Below are 25,536 nucleotides of genomic sequence, written 5' to 3' on the forward strand. Positions count from 1 at the left end.
TTTTTGGTGTTAAATCCAAATATTTGATTGTTGGCAAGACAAATATGACAACATTTACAAGCATACACAATTCAAAGTTAACAAACATTCATATTATATAAGTAAATCATATATTTAGATATTTTAGCGGAAGTACTTTAGCAAATTTGAAAATAAAAGTACAGTATTCTTAATGAGATTGTTATGAAATATAACAAAAAAAAAAATAAAACATAATCGCAAATTTGTATTACACAATTCTAGTTTTTCTTGTCTACTATGCTATTTTTTAGTACATATAAATCATTAACCCCCTAAACAATAATTTTAGTTATGTCATACTCATTAAAGGTAAACATAGTTGTTAATTTCTGTGTCATTTGGGCACTTGTGGAGAGTTGTCTCATTGGCAATCATATCACATCTTCTTACTTTTATATTTATAAATGTAAATTTTTCCTTACCAGACATTTTGCTGAAAGATGGGACATTGGATTGTGATGGATGTTTTCCTCTGGCCTAAAATTGATATTCACAAACCATCAAACCAATGAAAATCCACAAAGCAAGACACATCCTTGGCACTAAAACTACTCGCAATGTTCATTTGACCACAGCCTTGTTGATCAATTAACTTTTGACCAATTCGAGAAAAAGGAGCCGATGAATAAATTATAATAAAGAACGAACATTCATTTAAATTCTTAATAAGAAGTACGTGAAAAATTGTTTTTTTTTAAAGGTATTTTTTTACAACATATATATACCAATCAATGTGTTATAAATACGAAATTAACTTAAACGGACGTACAACTGATATTTAGATTTCAATACGGCACCCGGATTTGAATCTATATAGAGCTTTTCAATAAATTTTAAATTCCTGACTCAAACTATTTGAGGAGTCCATAGCTGACAATATATAAGGGGAAAGGTTTGAACTTACTCAATGGACACACTTCCGATAGCGGAAGACCAATGTCCCCGCCCTACATCGAATGACCTACGTATTAGTAAATGTAACAGTGATATATGTTTTACAACAGATAAACTTTATGTTTTACTAAAAAAAAATCAATCAGCTTTGTTAATCTTGTAGTACGGGTTTTATAACCTGTAAATTAGTTTATGCAGCAGTTGCGCTTGTTAGGAACTTCGCAATGAAAGAGACGGGTTAATTAACACCAGAAGATGACCGAGGTTTACTGAAAAATTGGGTCATTTGGACTTTTGAGGGTATGCGATAAAGTTTTGAATATCTTCTTTACATAAGCATGCTCTAAATTGCTGTATTAATTCTTTGGAAATAATTCATTTTTATTAAAATTTAATATCACGCTCACTGAAAGTTACGAAATCCTTATCGTTTTCCTTTTATAGTTTCCGTGGTTGACTACGCAAAATGTCTGCCCTTGTCTAGCATACTACTTTTTACAAAAAGGGGGAGGGGTCAAAATTACCAGTCTCACTCTCTGATGTGTAAATGCATGACATATTTGCCACTGGACATTGAGGAAAATGTTACAATAGGTAATCGTTGTTTTCAACATTAGATATTAATTTGAAACTTTTGCATAGTTGACATGTTAATGTTTGTGATTAGGTCAGTTTAAGGGGAACTACTTATAAGTCAATGATATTTGGTATGCAGTTGCATAAGCTTTGGCACATTTCATTTCCATGGAGATTATTTGGCACCGCCCCCCTCAGTCATGGTCTATTGACTTCGAAACTTTTGAATAGTTTACATGTAACAGTTTGTGATAGATCAGTGTAAGGGGGTCCATTTATGATAAGTCATAGATATTTAGTATGCAGTTGAATAAGCATCAGCACATCTCTTTTCCAAGGAGATTATTTTGACCTACCTCCTCAGTCATGGTCAGTCGACTTTGAAACTTTTGCATTATTTACATGTTAAAGTATTTCTACTATAAATTCAATTTCTGCACTTTACTATCAAACTTACAAACAGACACGACAAATCTTTGTGCCATTTGTTGTTTATTGTTTTTTAAACCTGTACTATGTTATTCTCTTGTGTAGTACATATGGAGATGTGGGATGTCATCAATGAGAAAGCAACCCAACACATATAGAAAAGAGACATCTAGAGGTCAAAATAAAGGCTTCAACAGTAGACAGGTGTCATTATGATATGAAACTATAAAAATAAAGTGATGCGGTGTAATTGTCAATGAGGCAACTATGAGTATAGGGGGAGGGTTGAGATCTCATAAACATGTTTAACCCCGCCGCATTTTTGCGCCTGTCCCAAGTCAGGAACCTCTAGCCTTTGTTAGTCTTGTATTATTTTTAATTTTAGTTTCTTGTGTACAATTTGGAGTTTAGTATGACGTTCATTATCACTGAACTAGTATATATATTTGTTTAGGGGCCAGCTGAAGGACGCCTCCGGGTGCGGGAATTTCTCGCTGCATTGAAGACCTGTTGGTGGCCTTCTGCTGTTGTCTGTTCTGTGGTCGGATTGTTGTCTCTTTGACACATTCCCCATTTCCATTCTCAATTTTATGAGGAGGCAAGTTCATAAATGCTACAAGTTAAACTTGGTTGTGAATGAATTAAAAAGAAACACCAAATTCCCCAAATACCACGATGTCGATAATTTGAAGCTTTATTTGTACTTCATGCACTAGTGCAATATCATAGAATATCGAACTCCTGACTTTTCGCTACAGTCTGTTAGAAATATTATGTTGCTATGCTATAATTTAGAATATACATGTATATCTCTATGGTTTGTTCTAATCATATATGGGAATCAGTTTAGCAGTACATGTATTATAAATACAAATAATTTGATATGTATAAAACAGATTCAGGGTATGTGCCAAACATACATCAACCTTATTACACACCAATTTTCTTTACTTTTGAATTACACCTACAAGGGATTAAGCAATAACAGGAGGACAATAAGTCAAATTTTTTTTTAAATGATAAGGGGTAACACGGGGTGCTCATTTCCTCCTTTTATTGGAATTTTTTCCCACATCCAACTTGTTTTCCTTCTTTTTCTCAGATTCCTCTTTTTTACCGCCTATATCCCACATCTTTAAAGTGTGTCATCCCCCTCTATATTAATGTGCTCGTAGAACTGGGGTTCAATGCCCTGATCTCCAACTACTGTCTATAGAGGACTCAAATATGACAACCAGAAAAATAATAAGGTGATGTGGTAAATTGTTGACGAGGGAACTATCCATTTAACTATTTATTTATCAACTATCACCATATTCAACATTGAACAAAACCTATACCATATCAAAAGCCACATATAACAAAAACTTAGTCACCAAAAAGTCTGTGTCGCTCACTTGCATCTTTAATAATAACCACTTTTTAGTAAAAATCAGCGTTAAACAGGAATAACACTAGTGAAAGTTAACTGACAATTTTTGTCATGTTGAAGTATTTTTACAGAGGATGACCTTGAGGTCATTCCGATGTATTGCTATCGCCTAAATTTCCATTATGCAAATTAGTTTTGGGATTTCAACCGATCTATAAAAATTATAGATCCGCGGTCATTAAAAGGGAAAAAAGTGCATTTTTATACCTGCGATTCCGTTCTCCGTTCGTACGATTTTTCATCAAAAAATGGAATCATTTCAGTTGTTGATTTAGTACTGATAATTTGACTGAATTATCTCCTTATTAAATACGGTTTTATGTTTAATAGGTGTTTAAGAAAGAGGTCAGGTGCTCATGTTCATTCATAAAATTATCGTTCATTCATGAATTTATCGTAAAATCAAAATCACTACACAGGTCACACAGGTTGTATACGTAGTGTCAAAAGATTACCTGTATAGTATCTAAAAATAGACAAACTTAACTGACTCCCCTTACTGTAGTGTGTGATAACATTTTGTGAGGGAATTCGATGTTTGCTATACCACTGTTCATTTCAACGCACTTTATGACGATACCACTTTATCAATATGAATGAAATTTTTTGCAGTGTTTTAAGAAATAATTTTACTTTAAAATCGCGTATCATTTGTGAACTATTAAATGTTTTACAAGGACGAATTTTCTGTATAAAGTCAATAATTGTGTGAACTTTTGAAGCCCAAACTTTTTATAGCCTTAAATACGCTAATGAAAGATCCGAAAACTATACCCATACAGAAAGACATGTTTTTGAAATTGTAGCAAAACTTTTGGTTGACAAATTTTAATTCGTTATTGCATAAATATTAACTTGAAATATCTGTCATTTTCTCCCTACCCAGTTTACCTCTATTACTCATTATGATGTGGACTTGACATTGTTATTGAATCTTATGCAATTTGATTGGATTAAGTTATTATTAGATTACCTTCAAACTGTTCATGCCTTTTCGTACGAGTATATTGATTAAATCAGAGCGTGCATGAATGTGTACAGAAAATTAAATGACCTGCAAACTGGACACTGGACCAGTCCATATTACGTTTTATCAATGAATAGATTTTTTTTTTATTTCCCAAATTACAGGGCCCATACAGGGCATAAGATCAGATACAATTGATTTACATAATTGGTAACAACAACAATAATAGCGGCATATAAATAGATATTTAGTATATAAGCATTGGTCAGAATCAGATGAACGAAACTTAAGGTATGAAAGGTAACAATTGCCACTTTTTATCTTTTCACATTATTTTCCACATACACATTAGATAAATTATTTTTGATAGCCTATTGCGGAGAAAAAAGAGAAAGTTTACTGTATTAACGTTCTATTCCATTAAATACGCCATATTTCGAAGATAAATGCAGAAAAACATTTATGAACGGCTACGCCAGGTAAAATTGTTGTTTATCCTAAAAAAAAATACAATTTTCAGTTTCATTAGAATATTATAATAATAATAAATCCCAAATTTATGTAGTCATTAGATAAAGTCCTTATATGTCCGATCTGCCTATTTTTGGACATCAAAAGACAATACGATCGTTTTAAGGTCAATTTCGTCTACCTCACACAATCTTGTTAGGCACTATAATGAAATGGACCTGAAATTTATTTCACATGTTTCCTGAAAATTGATAAATATCAAAGCAACATAGAGCTGTTTGTTCTAGTTCGTATAATGTCATGTTTGTTTGCGATGACCCCCCTTTTCGGGATTGCATCAATATTATAGTTATCTCGTATCGCATGAGGATGACACATGTCAACTGAGCAATTATGTTTGGGACTTAGTTTTGAGAAATGATGTCAAAGTAACATTATGAAAATATTTTTAGTAAGCTGAAATATATATTTATTTTTTACATGTTTATGTCTTGTAAGATATTTTATTTCTGTCCCGTTTTTCAACATTTGCGTCTGGAAAGTTGAAATGTTTTAACTGAATGGTTAATTTAAATTAATTATGAAAATGGTTAAAATTAAATCAATAAAGGAAATTATTGCCCAGTTACAAACACTACCAGGGGATAATCCATAATGATTTTTTTTCAGTTATATGTTTCAGCACATGTATAATTAACCCCAACTTTAGCCTGGTAAACTTGTTGTCTCCTTGTAAAATATAAAACATATTTAAAATGATTTCCTGCTAAAGTCTTATATTGATATAAAGTTAAAACCGTCTTGCTTCTCACTAGTCAACACTCCTGTCCTGTCAGGTTTAATTCTTATATATATGGATGAAAAATAAAAGTCCACAAAACATTAACATGGCAGCAATTGCTTTTACAGCCTTTAAGACTTTGATTTTTTTTTACAGAAGAGTGTACACCATGCACTTGCATTACACTATAATAATAGTAGAATAGTATGATATACAAATAGATGAAAATTATATATACATGCAACCGTAATATTAATATAATATATAACAACAAACCAGTGTATTCTCTGGAACTATTATTATATTAGTATAATAGTCTAAGGTATACTGATTTGTATCACTACAATATAAGTTATTACGGTGAGGTTGAATTTCCTGTCATTTATTCATCATCCAAGCACGAACTTGTATAAGAAAAAAAATCTCTGTAAATTAACCTCAGTTTCAGGTATAGAGATGTGATCTGTTTCTGTGACATGTGCTTTTGACCATCCACAAGAACCTGCGGTCATCCGATGTTCAGTACTTCAGTACTTTGATTATATCCTGTTGATCAATTTTACTGTGTAAAGTTTCTATTTATGTATTACAGTTTTTAAACAATGATAGACAAAAAAATGTCAAAACATTATAAAAATTATCATTAAAGGGCAATAAATCTAAATAAGAGATGACTGAAGATTTCGACCATGACGACTTATTAATAAGGGAATTTACTTCAATAAGGAGTCGACTAACGGTTTCGATCATATTGAATAATTTGTATAAGAGAGAGGCGAAGGATACCAAAAGGATATTCCAACTCATAAGTCGAAAATAAACTTACAACACCATGACTAAAAAAAACCAAAAAAAAAAACCAAACAAACAGACAAACAGCAGTATATAAAACACAAAATAGAAAACCAAAGGCTGAGCAACACGAACCCCACTAAAACTGGGTTGTGATCTCATGTGCTCCGGAAGGGGAAGTAAATCCTGCTCCACATGTACATGTACATGGCACCCTTCGCGTTGCTCATGTTAGTACAAACCCGGTGATAATTCTAATTCGGTAGGTCACATTAGGGGAAAAGGGGACGGGATAATAGTTACGTAAATTGGAACATGTCCGCTGTAATCTGTGAAACGGATATTCCAAAACGGTCAACCAACTCGTGATTGCGTTCGTAAAATATGCGAAGGGACGATTTCAACTTCACCACTTGGAACTCTTGTATATCTTGTACTTCTCACATTTCTGTCTTTCTATAAAAATTTTCGAGATAATTGGCAAAATCTATTGTTTAACAGCTTACTCCTACAAGAAGTCGTCTAACAGTTAAGATATCAACAGACAGAATGTACAATTTGTACATCTCATTGTTCGGAACATTCTTGACCCGTCAGATTCACTCCTTTGTTTAACTTTTAGCCATTTCGTCAGGCGGGTCATCGGACACTTGTTTTAAAACTAGATACCCCATTGATGATTGTGGGCAATTTTGATTAAATTTGGCCCAGTAGTTTCAGAGGAGATGATCTTTGTAAAAGTGAACTGACGATGACAGATGCCAAGGGATGACAAAAGCTCACACTGGAACTTTGGGCCAGGTGAGCTAATAAGAAATGATCCAAAAAAGAAAACCAACAACCTGAACAAAGCTAATGATTGATAATTTAGTCTCAGATGCATGATGTTTTTATTAGTTGTTATTGGTTTTGAACTAGTTGTCAGTAACTGCGAGTACTCTCAGATCTGTACTTAGTGTCTTTTTGTTGTTGGGATGTACAAGAACCCGGCCACGTCCAATCTGTGTTTTTGTTAGATGTATTTCTATTTGTATTCATCTGATGAGTTAAGTCTTTTTCAATTGATTTTTATAGTTCGTTCTTATGTTGTACCGTTACACCACTGTCCCAGGTTAGGGGGAGGGTTGGGATCCCGCTAACATGTTTAACCCCGCCACATTCTGTATGTATGTGCCTGTCCCAAGTCAGGAGGCTGTAATTCAGTGGTTGTCGTTTGTTGATCTGTTACATATTTGTTTTTCGTTCATTTTTTTGTACATAAATTAGGCCGTTTGTTTTCTCGTTTGAATTGTTTTACATTTGTGATTTCGGGGCCTTTTATAGCTGACTATGCAGTATGGGCTTTGCTCATTGTTGAAGGCCGTACGGTGACCTATAGATGTTAATTTCTGTGTCATTTGGTTTCTTGTGAAGAGTTGTCTCATTGGCAATAATACCACATCTTTTTTATATGTATTACCATTAAACGAAAAACAATAATCTGAGATAACCACTGGACTACAAGCTTGCTTGAGGCAAACATAACAAGAATTATATACATGTATGGTTAAACATTTGTGATTGTGAACATGCCCAACCCTCCCTTTACCTTACAGTGTTGTAACAGTTGAAAACGGCTGCTCATCAGGTCCTTTTGGTCATATAACTCTTCGCTTGTTTCGATTCTTATACATTATTGGCTTCAAATATTCGGCTTTATGTTCATGATAAAGGTAAATCCAAAAAAGCGCATACAGTTTGTATTATTTTCATTATTCATTGATGCCAACAACTAACAAAATGACAAAAGACCAAGACAAGCAGTTATAGTAACGAAGTTTCAAGTCCAATTTCAACTAGGAAATAGACCACTATATTCACCAGTAAACCCCCAACAAAGTTATGTTGTAATATTTAAACTGCTCATTTATTTGTTGAAATAAGATTCTGAAATGATTACACATTATCATTGCTAAGAGAAGCATAATAAAGTCTTGATTAAGTGTTAAACTAAAATCACATAAGAAAAAAATATTAATGGTCTTTATCTACAACTCTAAATTTTTTCATATTTTTTTTTGTTTTCTTTGAATGTTCCTATACCTCCATTCTTCAATATTTAAAAGTCTACATTTAAAAAAAAAATAGCTTTAATATGCCTAAGATTATCAATACTAATACTACAAAGTACAAATTGAATAAAGCATAACAAAAATAAAGATACAGGCTAAAACAAAATTCAGTACAATACATTCAATGCTCACAATATAAATGATTATAAGGCATTGAAGCTATAATACAAACATGTGTATGATATCAAATTTGCTAAAAACTGCAAGCTACTATAATATTTTAAGCTAGATATCAAATTTAAATTAGAAAATGATCTTTTCAAAAGAGAGGCGAAAGATATCAAAGGGACATTCAAACACATAAAAGGAAAATAAACTGACAACGCCATGGTAAAAGAAAAGAAAAAAGACCAAAAGACAAACAACAGTATACAAAACACAACGTAGAAAACTAAAAACTGAGCAAATAGAACCCAACCGAAAACCGGGGATGATATCAGGTGCTCCGGAAGGAAAAGCAAATGTTGTTCCACACATGGAACCCCTGTCCGTCTGTACGTACGTACGTTCCAAAATAAGTTTCTGTTCTCCAACTTTTGTTTGCCAAATGTTATGAAACTTATAAACAGTGCTTATTACCATCAAACACAGAACAAATCGAGTTTGGGTGGCGTCTTTTTTTACTGTTCTTTAAAAATTAAAATTTGCCACATTTTCTGTTTTGCCCACTCACCATACAGAAACAAAATTAATATCAGTAAGTTTCACAGAAAACAAATGTTATATTTTTGAATTAGTACATTGACTCTAGCATACTTACAAGTGCGGACAAAGGGACACATTCTTCTTTTATTTTGCTAAAAATTATCGTTTTTTTGGTTGTATTCTCATCTTATTTGTACGGTAACAATTTGTTTAATAGCGAACTGATGGTATAAATAAACAGTAAAAAAACTAAGATTAGAATTGATTTTTTTAACTCTTCCACATATGTACCCACGCATTTGATAAATAAGATATACATTTATTAAACTCTAATCAACTGTAAACATAAAGATATGAAAGTTAAAATCAGTAATTGAGGTGGATCATATATGTAGGTATACATTTCCTCAGACAGAATTTTTCTCATACTCTGGCAGAACGTAGATTTTTTCCATGCTTTTTTTTAAAATATGATATAAAGTATGGGTCACCGTCCTATTTTTCAAGCTACAAGTTGTGCAAAAGTGCCCAAATTTGCATTGATTGATCATGAAAATACACTTATTTGCGAATAAAAAGAAATCTATGACCGAGATATATTTTGAAATAAAATATGAGAATATAGGTTTTAAAATATGCTTTAAGACCGAAAAAGAAAGAAGGGTGTCACCGACCTTGTTTTCTTGCTACAGGTAAAAATGGAAAATTTCTATATCATTTCTTTAGTAAGAATTTTACTCTTTAGGTTATCTCCCCTTAAATGGCTAAGATGACAATTTGGTTCGAACAAACATAAACATTTGATATTTGATAAATCAGTCTGATTAATGCAATGAATCACTTATTTCCCTTTATTCAAAGAATCAATCTAACCAATGAATTGCCAATCTTTCTTAAAATTTGCAGATTTAAGCAAAGAACAAGACCTATTGAGAACTACAATTTTACAATCCAAGATGACGGTATACAGATGGTCCAATTTCAATATTTTCTGAAAATCCTGCCAACGTTCACAATTTACTAAGGATTTTCCATGAGAATTGCTGATCTCACTTTTGAAATTTTTTGTTATATGAACTGAATGATTCGATGCAGGCATTCAAAATTATATTTAATGACTTATTTTATACTCATTCAAGGCCATTGTAACACCCATATAAAATAGATACATTTAATACCTCCAAGGAAATTTTGAAAAAATGGCAGGGATGAATTTTTCAGATGCAGTTTCACTCGAATATTATTGATTTCAAAATTAAAATGAAAAAAAAAATAAAACAAACAAAAAAACAGTGATTGTCTTTTTCCATACTGCTTACCATAGATTACATTGTGACATTGAAAATATGGAATCATATCCTGAAGAAACTATTGTGGGTCCTCATTTATGATCCTGAGTAAATCAGTAAGTTTTTTGTAATCATTCTTTGTAAATGAATCTTTCAATTCTTCAATAATTGAATGGACATTTTTGCCATCAAATGTTTCTGATTTTAGCAACTGTCGCATTTTTGTGTGGTCAATTAGTTTTACAAATGTCTCAACTAAGGTTATATCTAATTTTTCTATTGCACACATTAAAGGTGTTCTTCCAGTTTTGGTTTCCTGTAATAAAAAAAAATCATTTTGACATTTGCTTTATGTAAAAGGAAAAAGTGGAAGTTTTAGTGTAGCTGTTTTAGTAGCTGAATTGATATAAAGTAAATTATTGGCATTAGTAACACTTACCATCTATTGTCCATACTAAAACAAAATATGCCTTTGAACTCATCCGGGTTTTTTTGGGGGGGGGGTATGACGTTTCAAAATAACTTAGGATTTTTCTAACCAATTGAATAAGTCTATTTCTGTTCTGGTTGACCCTTGGCTTTGTGGCACCAATAAGGTTTAAGAAATTTAAGAAATTCACCCAATGCTTTAAGACTTTTTTGAAATGTTAAAAAGCTAAAAAGGATGAGAATGACAGCAAATGGACAATCAAAAGTCATAAGTTGAAAAAATACCGACAAACCATGGCAAAAAAGAAAAACGTAGAAAAGACAAACAACAGTCTGCAAATCACTACAAAGAAAACTAAAGAAAAGGAAGCTTGAAGTCAACAAAAAAAAAAAAAAAAAAAAAAAAATCGAAAACAAAAACAAAGCAAAAAAATAATTATCATTTAATCCTTCCTGATACAAGATATGTGTACCATGTTGTTCGTTCGTTTTTATGAAACAACGTTTCAATATGTCTTTTAGTTTGGAATGAGGAGTGCCAATGTTTTTTTTATATTATTGTCAGAGGAAAGAGACTTAGATTGAACACAATTAAACATATCTGTGGAATGTTTTAGTATTTACATCTTATTCACATCACTCATAAAGTAGATAGTTTCACAAAACTCTCAAACACGGCTTTGCTTCTTGATAATCAATATATATTATTGAGTTTGAAAGAGGTGTTGTGGACCATATACCAGATCAAGCAATAACACTTGTTTTTAAGGACACTAACGCAATTATGGCATCCATTACAGCGAAGGAAATCCTTGCTTTTCCTCCTTGATTCAAATTGTAACAGTATGTTAACATTTAATATTTACAACAAAACTTATCAATGTACTAACTGTTTTCAATACAAATAATCAATCAACTTAGATTAAATTTAGCTTTATAAAAAGCAGGTGTTGAAACCGAATCGCCAAAGAGGAGCTCTTGTTATTATGAGGTTATCTATTCTGAGACAAGCTGCGTCATATTGGAGGGGAAGTGATTTCAATTCCGTACACATGTTTAAATGATCAAAATAGAATAGACCAATTGAACAAAAAAAGAAAAAAAAAAACGTTTATAATATAGGTTATAAATGTGTAATGAGTAAAATGTCGAACCAGTTTAACTTCAAATAAGGATATCACAGATTCAGGCAAGTGTGTTTCAAATTTTGATTTCCATATCAAAAACGACAACAGCTTTGGTTGGGGTAGTTTGAAGAAGGATGACACCATTTTTTCATTGCGAACTTGTGTATGTTGTCACGCATGTGTAGTTGAATATGGGGAACATTTGTGTCTTAGTTGACATTAGTTATATTCCTATTTACCAGTGGAACAGTGACTATTTGTAGGATTGAACCTATCTCAGATGTGTGAAATAATTTGTGTTGTTCAAACGTGAGGTTTTCGTGGCGTTTAACTCTGTTTTGTATATCTAGCCAAGTTATGGTGTTGATTGTTCATTTTTTATAATTTCAAACGGCACATCATATCGTCTTATTTTAGTTAACGTACTCTCATTTGACAGTAAAAAATGAATCTTTCTAAAAATTGATATTAAAAATGTAAAGTACAGTTAATAGGCGGATTAAATGTAAAAGGCATTTGGCAATATTCCATGTAATATTTCATTGACCCCTTGTTTATGAGTATTTGTTTACGGTATGAACAACATATGCTATGGGAATATTATGCGAAGACAGCACATGAAAAAATAATTCAATCAAACTATATAGCATAGAAGTAATCAATGTTAGAAGAGCAAGTGTGGGACGAAACCATTGTGTTTTTATTAGCTTGAATTTTTGTCTTGTGAGTTAATGCTTTGTTGTCCCGTTCATTCAATACATCATTCACAAATCAGAAATTTCTGAAGCAATTGTTGTTTTTAATAACAGTCACTGAAAACTGGAAAACAAACCTATAACACTTGTTTAAACATGTTACGCAAATGAATAGTATATATTTACCTGTAGGTTTGGGTCAAGTCCAGCATCGATTAGTTTCTCAATTATACATTCGCTATCAATGTTTTCTTCCTTTGACATTTTACGTCCATGTGCCATTACTGCAAGGTGTAAGGCTGTGCATCCTAGAAGTAAATTATCACATTTTGATGTTCTTGTTTAAAGGATTAGGCCTATCAACTAATATGCATACATCACATGCAAAACATGTTGAAATTTAGACTTCTGGGACCAAATTTTTGTCTGACCAAACATAATGCGTATGATTAATTTACAATACACGATAGGTATAGTTACTTAGCATATAAGGATTAAATAAGAAAATATATATTCGTCTAACATTAGTCCTCTTTGTCTCGCCTCAAATTAAGTACAAGGAGAAGCTTCAAAGCTTTAATATAATTCAGGCACGAAGAAGATTGCTTTCTATAAAGTTTTTGTATTTGAGAAGGAAGAGAACTGAATAATTGATATTTGATAACAGATGACTTATGGTTTTGATTTCCGACTGGAATCGGTCCGTTTGCATAACCTTATTGTCATGGTGGAATGACCATATTAAAACAACGAATGAGAATTCAGAATTTCATATTTGATTTGTTTTTCGAAGGTAATAAAAGCAAATAGTCTATGAGAGACTTCATGACAGGTCAACAGTATTTGGTAATAGGCGGATTAAATGTAAAAGGCATTTGGCAATATTCCATGTAATATTTCATTGACCCCTTGTTTATGAGTATTTTTTACGGTATGAACAACATATGCAATGGGAATTTTATGCGAAGACAATCTTGCATTCGCCATATGAACCATGCATGACTCCATTTTAGCTTGTCATATTGTACAAGGTCCAGTTGATTTTTAACTTGACATTTTACCTCTCCATCCTTTCTCACCTAAACTTTTTCGTAGGAGTTACCTATTTAACACCGTAGTAAATTCTTTAATCATTGCTTTAATGGATAAACTAACACTGATTTTTTGTGAAAAAAATAAAGCATTATTAAATAATATGATACTTTATTCTGTCGATACTGTTTACATATATTTTAGCATTGCACAAGGTCATGTTTTTCTCAGAGTTTTTATTTGTCTCGTATCGATTGTTTAACATTTTTGTAATGATGGGGTCTTTTCAAAACTGAATATACGGGTATACATGTTTGACTTGTTGAAGGCCATACCTTGGCCTATAAATGATTACATTATTTGAAATCTGGTTGATATTTGTCTAAGTAATTGTCAATTATAATACATCTCCTTTGTTTTTTTTCATCAGAATTCATATGTTAACCAATGTTCACATTTCGCAAATCAAAAAATATGAGACAACATATAATCACTAAGGAAATGCATTAACTGTTATGCATGCATCACTCGTCATGCGAATGCACACTCATTCAAATTGTCACAATTTGGAATAGGACACAAACTAAAAACGTGTTTTGTCTCTTCAAAGTAAGGAAATGTGTTATCTCGCCCCAAGTATATCGATAAAGGTTCCACACATATTAATATATGATAATATTTATACACATTTAAAGCTCTAGGCAAAGTTGAGGGTTAAAATCTTCATAAAATATGGGTAAGGACTGTCTGAACAATTTAGAACATATTCACACCTTTGAGTAACGTTACAGGTTTATCATTTCTCGTTGTAATCTATTAAAACTAATTTCACTTTAAAGTGTTACAAAATGAGATGTTAATTATCTCTGATAGTCATTTCAATAGATGGAATGAAATAGCACTGTAGACTGTACATGTCATTACTGCAATTATTGAAATCTTACTATAACAATTAATATACAATTAAAATCATGAATGTATAGCATTGAGTTGTGCATGGAAAGCACTGAACTATGGGATAACGAAAGGAAACAAATACTAACTTTCCATTGACCACGAAGGCGTGAATGTGGTATAACAATGTTATACATAATTACCTGAGTATGTTTTTAAAAATGTTGCACAAAAATGTCGACATTCACCTAGAGCTAACAAAACCTTTAAACAGACTTATTAAGAAGGGATTTAATTACGATAATGTTGTCAGGTCATTATAGATGTCATATTTTGGTTTTAATTTTGATTCACTTATAGGGTCTTTGCATCGGAAATAAACACATTTATTCTAAACCTAGTTGTTGGCATGATATGGGTTATGTTCTTCCCATATATTTTATGATGGTATGATACTAAACACCTAACGGGAGGGATTGTGCTTGATATTCATATGATGAAGACATAATCTTTCAATCTGTTTAATTGAGGTCTTTTTTTGAAGTCCTTTGTTAATTTATGTATCATTGTCATTTTGTTTAGTTTCTTTTGTTACCTATTCCAACATCGGACTCGGACTTCTTTTAAACTGGGTTTTACTGTGCGTATTGCTGTGTGTTTGTTTTTCTACATTGGCTAGAGGTATGGGGGGAGAGTTGATATCTCAAAAAAACATGTTTAACCCAGCCGAATCTTTGCGCCTGTCCCAAGTCAGGAGCCTCTGACCTTTGTTTGTCTTGTATGATTTTAAATTTTAGTTCATTGATATATTTTGGAGTTTAGTATGACGTCCATTATCACTGAACTAGTACACATTTTTGTTTTGGGGCCAGCTGAAACACGACTCCGGGTGCGGGATTTTCTCCCTGTATTGAAGACCCATGGTGGCTTTCGGCTTTTTTCTGCTCTTTAGTCGGGTTGTTGTCTCTTTGACACATTCTCCATTTCTATTCTCAATTTTATTTCAAACATATCACGTAGTACTGATCGTGTTTTAAATATTAAGTCATTGGATATATATTTCCAAGGGCAAAGTTGAGGTAAACCCTTAGCATTAAATACATTGGTCATAAATTTTATTAGTTATATATATCAATGGTATTATCAATTGTCATATAATGGTAGTTTCCATATAACTCAATGTGTTGTGGTATTCCTTGCATGAACTTCAATATTTACGAGGGTCTAGAAAAGTGTGTCCTTCAGTTATGCAGTGTTTTTTTAAATTTCTTTTAGCTATTTTTTTCTCTTTTCTTTATATTTTTTTACCACAATCCTCTATTCTTTATTTTTTTTTGCCTACTTTTCTCGATTTTTTTGGGGTCCATTTTTCTGTAATATTGGCCCATCATTCCCAATTTTGTGATTCCAAGGACCTTTTTTGAGCAATACCTTCAGTGTTAAAGCTGTTTAAGGAAATTGTTTCATCTGCAAGCAGTGCTTCTACTGTTTTTAAATACGAGCTACCCCTAGAAGCAGCTACGTGGATGACAGTTTCACGTTGTCCTTTTTGTCCTTCTTTAGTCTAAATAAAACAAAATGTAACAATATAAAATTTTGATTTCGTTGTTCAAAAACATGGAAACACCATTTGTTAATAATTTAATTTTGGATGTAAAGTGTCTTCTGATTGGCTGACAGTGTTTTGTCTATCAGCTCATAGACGTAATTTTGTCATGTTACCGTGACGTCATCAACGTTTTTTCATGATTTACTCCAGCTTAAAATAGTATTTAACTGTCAGTACTCTCAGATATGTACGTCCGATATAAAATTTGTTTCATACATTAGTTTTGTAATTGGTTCCATACATTTAGGTTTCAGCCCAGTTCCATACATTTAAGTTTCGGCCCAGTTCCATATTTTTAGGTTTTAACCCAGTAACATACATTTAGGTTTCAGCCTATAGCTCCAAACATTTGGTTTTAATAAGTATCAGACTAAAATGGCTTTAAGCAGTTTTAATTTACCAGGTTTGGGTTAGGTTGAAAGGTGTTGAAATTCATTTTATGTAATAATTGTTTTATATTTGGTAGTAAAGCGTAAACTGTACTGGGTTGAAACCTAAAAATATGGAACTGGGCCGAAACTTAAATGTATGGAACTGGGCTGAAACCTAAATGTATGGAACCAATTACAAAACTAATGTATGAAACAAATTTTATATCGGACGTACAGTTTCCTGTGATTTGAAGAGCAACTGTTATATTTTTTCTGTCTATTCGAAATAACATAAAAAATGTGGTGCACACTTTAAAATAACATGCTACGCGGGTTATTCAGTGTGACAACATTTTTGATGTTATTTCTTCATAGACAGAAAAAATATAACAGTCATTCCTTAACAAAAATAAATTACAACTAAAAACCGTTAACATTTAACTGTAATGGGATTATAAGTTATTATAGAGCTGGCATACCTTCATTTCTAATAATGAATTTTCATTTTTTTAATTGTTCTAAAAGATTGACAAAATTATATAAAAATGAAAAGATATGGTGTAATTGCCAAAGAGACAACTTACTACAAGATACCAAATGAGAAAGAAGTTCACAACTATAGGTCACCGTACAGTCTTCAACAATGAGCAGAAACCATACCGCATAGCCAGCTATGGAAGCCCCGAAATGATAAATGTAAAACAATCCAAACGAAATACAAATATGGTTCACAGCAAGACACGACTACCACTGAATTACGGGCCACTGACTTGAGACAGAAACATACAGAATGTGGCAGGGTTAAACATGTTAGCGAGTGCCCAACCCTCCTCCTATCACGAGACAGTGGTGTAACAGTACAACTTATGAACAAACTATAAAAATCATTTAAAAAGGGCTCAACTCATCAGATTGATACAAAGCAGAAATACAAGAAACAAAAACATATATCGGACGTACATATCTGAGAGTACTGACAGTTAATGACAGCTAGTTCAAAGCTCATAACAACTAATGCAAAATCAAACATCTAAGACTAAAGTATCAATTAGCCCACATCCAAAATCAATAAATTTAAAGTAAAGACATTACTTACAGTCAGAGAAAAACATGACCTTGTGCAATGTCAAAATACAAGTATCGACATATTTTAGAACCGTGAATAAGCATATGTATATGTATATCATGTAACGTGTAACTGGTCGGGGACGTTTTAATATTTTCATCCTCGGGTTTCTACTAGTTTCCTGTGATTTGAAGAGCAAATGCAAACTTTCTAAAGTCAAACAGTTTACGCTTTACTACCAAATATAAAACAATTATTACATAAAATGAATTTCAACACCTTTCAACCTAACCCAAACCTGGTAAATTAAAACTGCTTAAAGCCATTTTAGTCTGATACTTATTAAAACCAAATGTTTGGAGCTATAGGCTGAAACCTAAATGTATGGTACTGGGTTGAAACCTAAAAATATGGAACTGGGCCGAAACTTAAATGTATGGAACTGGGCTGAAACCTAAATGTATGGAACCAATTACAAAACTAATGTATGAAACAAATTTTTAACTATGTAAACTTTCGTATGACACCTTATCAAAAAATATGTCTATAGCTGTCCGAACAATAGGGTACCACTAAGGCATGGTTTATCAGCAAACACTCACTACAATAGTAAGATATGTGTAACACAAAACCTTAGCACCAGCCCTGTTTGGAAATTTGTACCAGCGAACCAACTGTCTTCTATCTATATTCTGTCAGCAGGTTTCATACACTACACTTTGTTTAAAACTACTTCTGCTACTCGTTTTAAACTATTTACGTTCCCTACTTTCCGATGTGAACTGTCTGCTGTCTTCGGTACAAATAACAACTTTCACGATGATGATTGGAGTTTTTAACGACATTGACTGGCTATACAACTTTCTCTGACAAGCTACCCATAATTATTACAAGGAACGCGGACCTCGAAAAGAGCACCCTAGCAACATCTGTACAGGTAAAGCGTCTTATAGTAACCAAGGATAAAGGGATGATTTTCTATGCCGTTTTCAACGATAAAAAGATCAAATGGAAAAATTCATAGAAAAATTGGAAAATACATAACTCATGTAACTGTAGAAACATTATATTATTCTCAAACCGTAAATTCGTAACACCAACAATAATATAAGTTAAGTTTTATTTACTGATCATTCTCCTGGTTTGTCTTTTTGGCAATGCACAGACAAGTGCAAAAACAAACAGACACATCTCACTTGAACATCAATATCAGATAACTATCACTATGCCCGTAAGATTTCTATCATATGTTCGAGTCTTTAAATGTCAAGATGATAACTAATTGTTGTGTTCAAGTACATTTAACATTACCTATCTGAATTTAAACATTGATAATATATATTTCCAGGAAACATTCATATCAATTTTTGAGCAACTGATAGTCTTAATAAAGAAAAGAGAAAGTAAATCAGGTTTACCTCTGCGAAGATATTTGGATTTGCACCATGCTGAAGAAATATTTCTACAATGTCTGAATCATTGTTTAGTACGGATATAAACAATGGCGTCCTCCTTTTATTGTTCTGAATATCGATGCAGTTCTGAATCAACGATGCCTTAGATATTCTGTCCAGTAAATGGCGTATCTGTTTAAAATCATTTTTAAGTGCAGCAACATGTAGACAGCTACAACAGTACAAATGATACAAGATTATACAGTAGTTTAGTAATTAAAGTGACAGCATATAACATTTCTATACGTATTACAGAAGTTTGCATTTAATAATAAACCTAGAAAAAAGTTAAAACACTTTAGACATATTTATTACTATGTGATTTTGACAATGAATACTTACATTGTAATGTATGTCTAGAATCCTAGAGTTTTCTGTAAACATATATTTCGTCATTCCATGCTTTCACATATTATTTTGGGTATAATCGTGAACAATTTAGGAATTTAATGCACAAGAAAAAAGAAAACAATTAAGCGTGATTAATCCCATTCTCTCTTCCTTGATTGTAATATTACCGCCTCTTAATCGAATTGATACTAACCACGAGAAACATGATAAGTTCCACTATAGTGCCTAACAAGATTTTGTAAGGTAGACGAAATTGACCATAAAACGATCGTATTGACTTTTGACGTCCATAATAGGCAGATCGGACATATTTTGACTTTATTTACTGGCTACGTTAGTTTGGGATTTATTGTTTTACAAAATTCCAATGAGACTGAAAAATGTTTTTTTTTTTGTTAAGATAAACAATAATTTTACCTGGCGTAGCCGTGCTTAAAATGTATTTCGGCATTTCTCTTCGAAAAATGAAATTTTAAATGAAATAATACGTCTTATTTGTAAACTTTCTATTTTTTCTCCGCAATAGGCTATTAAAAATAATTTATCTACCGCGTATGTGGAAAATTTTGTGAAAATATAAGAAGTGGCAATTCTTACCTTTCATACCTTTAGTTTTATTGATAAAACATAATATGGACTCGTCCAGTGTCCAGTTTGAAGGTCGTTTAAGTTACTGACGCGTTCATGCACGTTCTGATTTAATCAATTTACATGTATGAAAACCATAACCAGTTTGAAGGTAAATTAATTATAACTTCATCCAATCAAATTGCGTAATTTTCAATGACACCGAGCGGTCCACATTATGAGTAATAGGGGTAAACTGGGTAGGGAGAAATTGACCGATATTTAAAGACCATTTTTTGCAATAACGAATAAAAATTTGTCAACCAAAAGATATGCTATAATTTCAAAAATATGTCGTTCTGTATTGGTATAGTTTTCAGATCTTTAATTTGCGTATTTAAGGCAATAGAAAGTTTGGGCTTCAAAAGTCGGTATAATTATTTACTTTATACAGAAAATTCGCTCTTTTAAAACATTTAATGTTTCACAAATAATACGTGGATACAAAGTTAAATCATTTCATAAAAGACTGCAATAAATTTGATTCTGATTGGTATAGTGGTATTGTCATTTCGTGCGTTGAAATGAACAGTGGTATAGAAAACATCGAATTCCCTCACAAAATGATATTACACACTATAGTGATGCAGGATCTGCCTACCCTCCCTGGTCACATAAGATCCCCACTATGTTTTGGTTAGGTTTGTGATAATCAGTCGTTAGTTTTCTATGGAGTGTTTTGTGAACTTGTATGTCTTTTCGTCTTATTACTTTTTTTGTTTTTTTTGCCATGTCATTGTCCTTATAAATTTTAAATATCCCCTTTGAGGTGGCACCTGCTGTATGGATAATGTAAAACCCACTTTATTGTTCCTCTTCATCTTCAGGTATTGAATAACTCGGAAATAAGACGAGATAATGACAAATGCACCAGCCCCAAAAAAATACAAAACAAAACAAAACAAAACGCAACACAACAAAAAAAAACACAACATTCAAATCAACTACAATACAAATTTAATAAAAGTAAATGAATAAATGAATATGTGCATTCTTATAAGTGTGGTTGTTTTGAATGAATTTTCTACAGCTTTGCAGAACTTCATCAGTTTACATGTGTAAATACTATTAATACTTTAATAAAATGTTTCTGCGTTGGCTGTACTTGCAATGTCCATGTTAGTTTTGATGTTCTTCATTCAGGCAACAATAGTTTATCAATGTTTAAAGACATAAATCATAAAATGACCACAGTGACACCTACACATATCATTTTAACTAAGTCGAGTCGGACAAAACACTGCTCTTTATACTATATGCTATACAACAACCGTCCAGTCTAGAATGTAATTAAGTTAACGAACATAAGAGCTCGATAACTAATTGATGCGACTTGAAGAACTGATGGACTGGAAATATTGGTTAACTAAGTAAAAGGCGAAACGTTGGATACATTTAATACTACCTTCAAAATAGAGGAAAAGAAACCGGGTCAATACTACTATATATGAAAACGAGGCATGTAATATCAAGGTAACAAACATCTTTTAAAAGTCGACGATAAAACGACAACACAATGACTTAAAGTTAAAAATAGTACGAAAAAGATAAGAATAGTCTTCAAAACACTACATGAAAAAAAAGACTAAGTATCTCGAATCCAACCAATTCTATTTGTGACTTCGCAAGCTCCGAAATCGTTTAACGATCCTGTTCGATTATAATTTAGTTATTTTTACACCCATATGAATATTTGTAAACAAAAATGTAATAAAAAAGTACCTTTAATTGCTACAAGAAAGTCCTGCACAAATTCATCACTTACGATACGAGATACTTACGTATCACCTTGGTCATTCATTGACGTTATCTGTTCTAGGGTGATTTCTGGGGTTTCTTTGACTAGAAGAATATAAAAACATTCGGATATTTTCTTTCTGCCTAGTAATATATTTTGCTTTAAGTTTTGCATATTTTGATTTCAATGTCAATTAAACTTTCACCTATAATCATTATACATTAAAGATACTGTCAGTTAGTCGAGAAAAGGACTTATTAAGATAAACGATAGATATAAGAAGATGTGGTATGAGTGCCAATGATACACCTATCCATCCAAGTCACAATTTGTAAAAAGAAAACCATTATAAGTCATAATACGGCCTTGAACACGGAGTCTTGTCTCACACCGAACAGCAAGCTATAAAGGGCCCCAAAATTACTACAAACAGGAAAACCAACAGTCTAATCTATATAAAACAAAAACGATAAACGAGAAACACTTATAAACCACATCAACAAACGACAACCACTGAACATCAGGTTCCTGACTTAGGACAAGTGCAAACAAATGCAGCGGGTTTAAACGTTTTAATAGGTACCAACCTGCATCCTTACTTGAATGGATAGTGTAACATCACAACATAGAAAGACACACTATAAAATATAAATTTAAATGGCTTAACTCAATCAAAAGACATATTAACACAAGCAAGTGAACATAAACTGAACAAATACATTTGATCTATGACACAATGTAAATACAAAATCAATAAAATAAGGGGTGAGAAAAACAACATTAACCTTGGACAAAATGCCGCCAAATAAAATAATGTACACAGGTAAATGAAAATAGTTTTGTTGTAATGTATACGGTAATAAAATACAGAAATATTTTTCGTAGTACGAGAACAGAAGTGATTGATTGATTGTTGGTTGCTTAACGTCCAGTGGCAAATATTTCATGCATATTCAGGACGAGAACAAGTTCACAATAAATACAATAGCTAGGTTCTGTAATAGATTTAGGGATTAAGGTCGGAGAAATTTTGACTGCCACGGGAAATGAGGGTATATTGGATAGGGACAGAAATTTAGCCTTGCAACAGGTCACCTACGGACCCCTCACAGAGTTGTTGCAAGGGTTCTTAACGTGCAAAGAGCGTGGCACTCTCTTTACACGAGGCATCGGATTTAACGTCCCCATTCTGACCGGACGTGGCTGCAAATTTGTACATCCCGCACAGCCAAACGGACGCCCCACTTTAGCACGGGTTTTACTGCCGGTCGGAGGAAGACCAATGGTGACCATACTTCTATTCCCCAGTCACCCTTGGGGGGAGAACAGAAGTGAAAATTTATAGTAATACCAAACACTTATCAAAGCTGGTATATATATATATATATAAAAAAGAGCGATTTCCGCTCTTTTAGTTCAAAATTGCCGTAAAATTTAGGATGTGGAATACCGTTTTTAATACGTTTTCTACAGTTACAGTCAAATTTTCTACTCTTTGTATCTATGAAATAATTTAGTAAAAGTTTTAAGTAATTTAGGGTAACGAAGTCCCTGACTTAATAATTTACCAATGATGCATTGATTACGTTCGTTAAAATCTATGACATCACTACACTCCGGGGAATAACGAACGAGTTGGGATATATAAACACCGTATGATGGAGCCAAAGGAACATTGCCGTCTAAAAAATGAAAATTAACAATAGGGAATGAAAAATCGTCTCTTTTGTCGTAAATTTTAGATTGGAGTTTCCCTTTAGAAATTGAAATGTCTAAATCCAGAAAAGGACAACTACTGCTGTTTATGTATGATCTATTTACAAAAGATAAATGAAAGTACCTCCAAATTTCCTTTTCTTCTTTTGTGACTCGCTGAAAAAGTAATATTGCAAGAAATAGAGAAAAGAGATACACACACTGTGTCACACTGAATAAAAATACTCCCTTCTACCCAAAATTATAATGAAAATAAAAAATATTTTGCCTTAAACAAACACAAAATGAAAATGAAAATACACGTGTGTTACTAGTATATTTATCTTTTTTTTTGTTATAGTCTTACAATAATCAAGTTATGAATCAAATTCATTATTGCTTATAAGTTGTTAACCAAAAAGAGAAGTTTTTTTCTCATCTGAAGTAGATTAATGATGAAAGGGTAGATACGCAAAACAGTTGTTCTGTTGTTAAACATATTTAAAGTCATATGAAAATTCATATGTTGTTTTATAACTAAATGGCTAGTTGTTATTATAAAGCTTATTTACATATAAACTTTTTTCTCAAGAAAATTCTTTAATTTGTCCAAATTTAGAAGAAATGTACTTTATTTTAATTATTGGCTTCCCTGACAATGATTCGCCGACATTTTCCCCGTATGCAGTGAACTCGACGTGACCTTTCCCGTACAATTCTGATGATCGCAGTACACATTGCTCCGTCATTGAAATTAACTTTATCATATTGTGCATGTTATACACGCTTCTTTGTTGATTGTTTAATAAGGGAACAATCCGTAAACTTCGGCTTCAAAAACACGACAATTATAAATTAGCTGTCATATTTTCACATCAAAATAGACCGAGTTAAATATTGTTTTGGACGATTATACGATATGGATGGGTAAAAAATGATAAATTGTGCACAGAAGACTAAGTTTATGATATATATACATGCATTTGTTCAAGAATTTGATTAACATTTTGTTTTCACCAGTCACTCGTTTCATATGACTTTAATTATACCATTTATTTTGTGGTTCGTTAACTGTTGGCGTGGTCGTTTGTACTGTTTAATATTTTTGGTTGCTACAGCTTTCTTTTTATATGCTTTTGATCATTACTAAAGATAAACCAAATACCTTCGCATCATGCGACCTTCCTCTGGTATCAGTCTTTTGCGTGGTCGCCCTTTTTTACTCTGCCCTTTTGCAATTTTTATTTGTGCTACTCTAGGTTTGCTGTGTGCTTCACAATATGCCTGATACAATTAAATTTCGAATATAAATGCTCCACATGTTTATAATAGAAATGTTTTTCATATTTCGAATTATGTTTTCCAAACTTTTTATTTTTGTAAAAAAGTATCTTACTTATACGTCATCATTTATCTAATATTTTTACTTGTCCCATTCGTTAAAATTTAATAAGATGCATTGATCTGCTTTAAAATTCAACGAAAATACAAAATAAGATAAAAAAAGGTAAGAATTGTCTGATACATTTGTCTCGTGAACTTGTATTGACAGCGTTTTGAAAATACCGTTAGGTATACACCCCGGTTAGATTTGGTTAACAATGCATCGCCATCAACTTGCCGAGGTGTTACAAAGATGACGTAAGTTCATTTAAAAAAAAGGTAATACTGTATGCCAGTGTATTAAAATTGTATTCTAAATCTTACCATAAATCTTAATTCTGGTTCATGAATAGTTTCCATTCGCAATTGTTTTTCAAACCCACATCTACTGTGGAAGGATTTGCAGCAGCCTTTAACACAACATTGAATGCAAGCGCCACCTTGTTTTTTACAGAGACTGCATTTCAACTTCAACCGTCCTTTCTGAAAATATAACGAACAGATTTAATATGTGAAACAAAAGAAGGTCTTATCTAGCATGCAAAGTGTTACGTTACATACATTAAGGGTTTTGTAAATATTGTTCTTAAAACAGCGTTTGCTATATCCTTTTCAAATCTGCATGTATCACAAGGATAATACTAGTAGTTACAAACC

At 32.3% G+C, this 25,536-nt stretch overlaps 1 protein-coding gene across 1 annotated transcript; it reads right to left on the bottom strand.

Annotated features, from left to right (window-relative positions):
• Positions 1-8,424: 8,424 nt before the first annotated feature.
• On the bottom strand, positions 8,425-21,901 carry LOC127723803 (ANK repeat-containing protein nipk-1-like). Its single transcript, XM_052230538.1, has 5 exons — positions 21,845-21,901; positions 19,050-19,257; positions 16,017-16,149; positions 12,846-12,967; positions 8,425-10,724 (listed from the first exon to the last, which is right to left on the bottom strand). Exons 1-5 carry the CDS (start codon positions 21,862-21,864, stop codon positions 10,488-10,490), a joined length of 720 nt encoding a protein of 239 aa, XP_052086498.1. The 5' UTR covers positions 21,865-21,901; the 3' UTR covers positions 8,425-10,487.
• Between the last annotated feature and the right edge of the window lie 3,635 nt (positions 21,902-25,536).

The sequence above is a fragment of the Mytilus californianus genome, unplaced genomic scaffold (assembly GCF_021869535.1).
Source record: "Mytilus californianus isolate M0D057914Y unplaced genomic scaffold, xbMytCali1.0.p SCAF_13, whole genome shotgun sequence".
NCBI lineage: Eukaryota > Metazoa > Mollusca > Bivalvia > Mytilida > Mytilidae > Mytilus > Mytilus californianus.

What these genes read in the sequence shown, in the direction of transcription:
- LOC127723803 (XM_052230538.1), bottom strand. Translation starts at nt 21,864, where the DNA reads ATGAATGACCAAGGTGATAC. An exon ending in ATGAATGACCAAGGTGATAC is followed by an intron (nt 19,258 to 21,844) that starts GTAAGTATCTCG and finishes GTACTGTTGTAG; the next exon opens with CTGTCTACATGTTGCTGCAC. An exon ending in ATCCAAATATCTTCGCAGAG is followed by an intron (nt 16,150 to 19,049) that starts GTAAACCTGATT and finishes TGTTTTATTTAG; the next exon opens with ACTAAAGAAGGACAAAAAGG.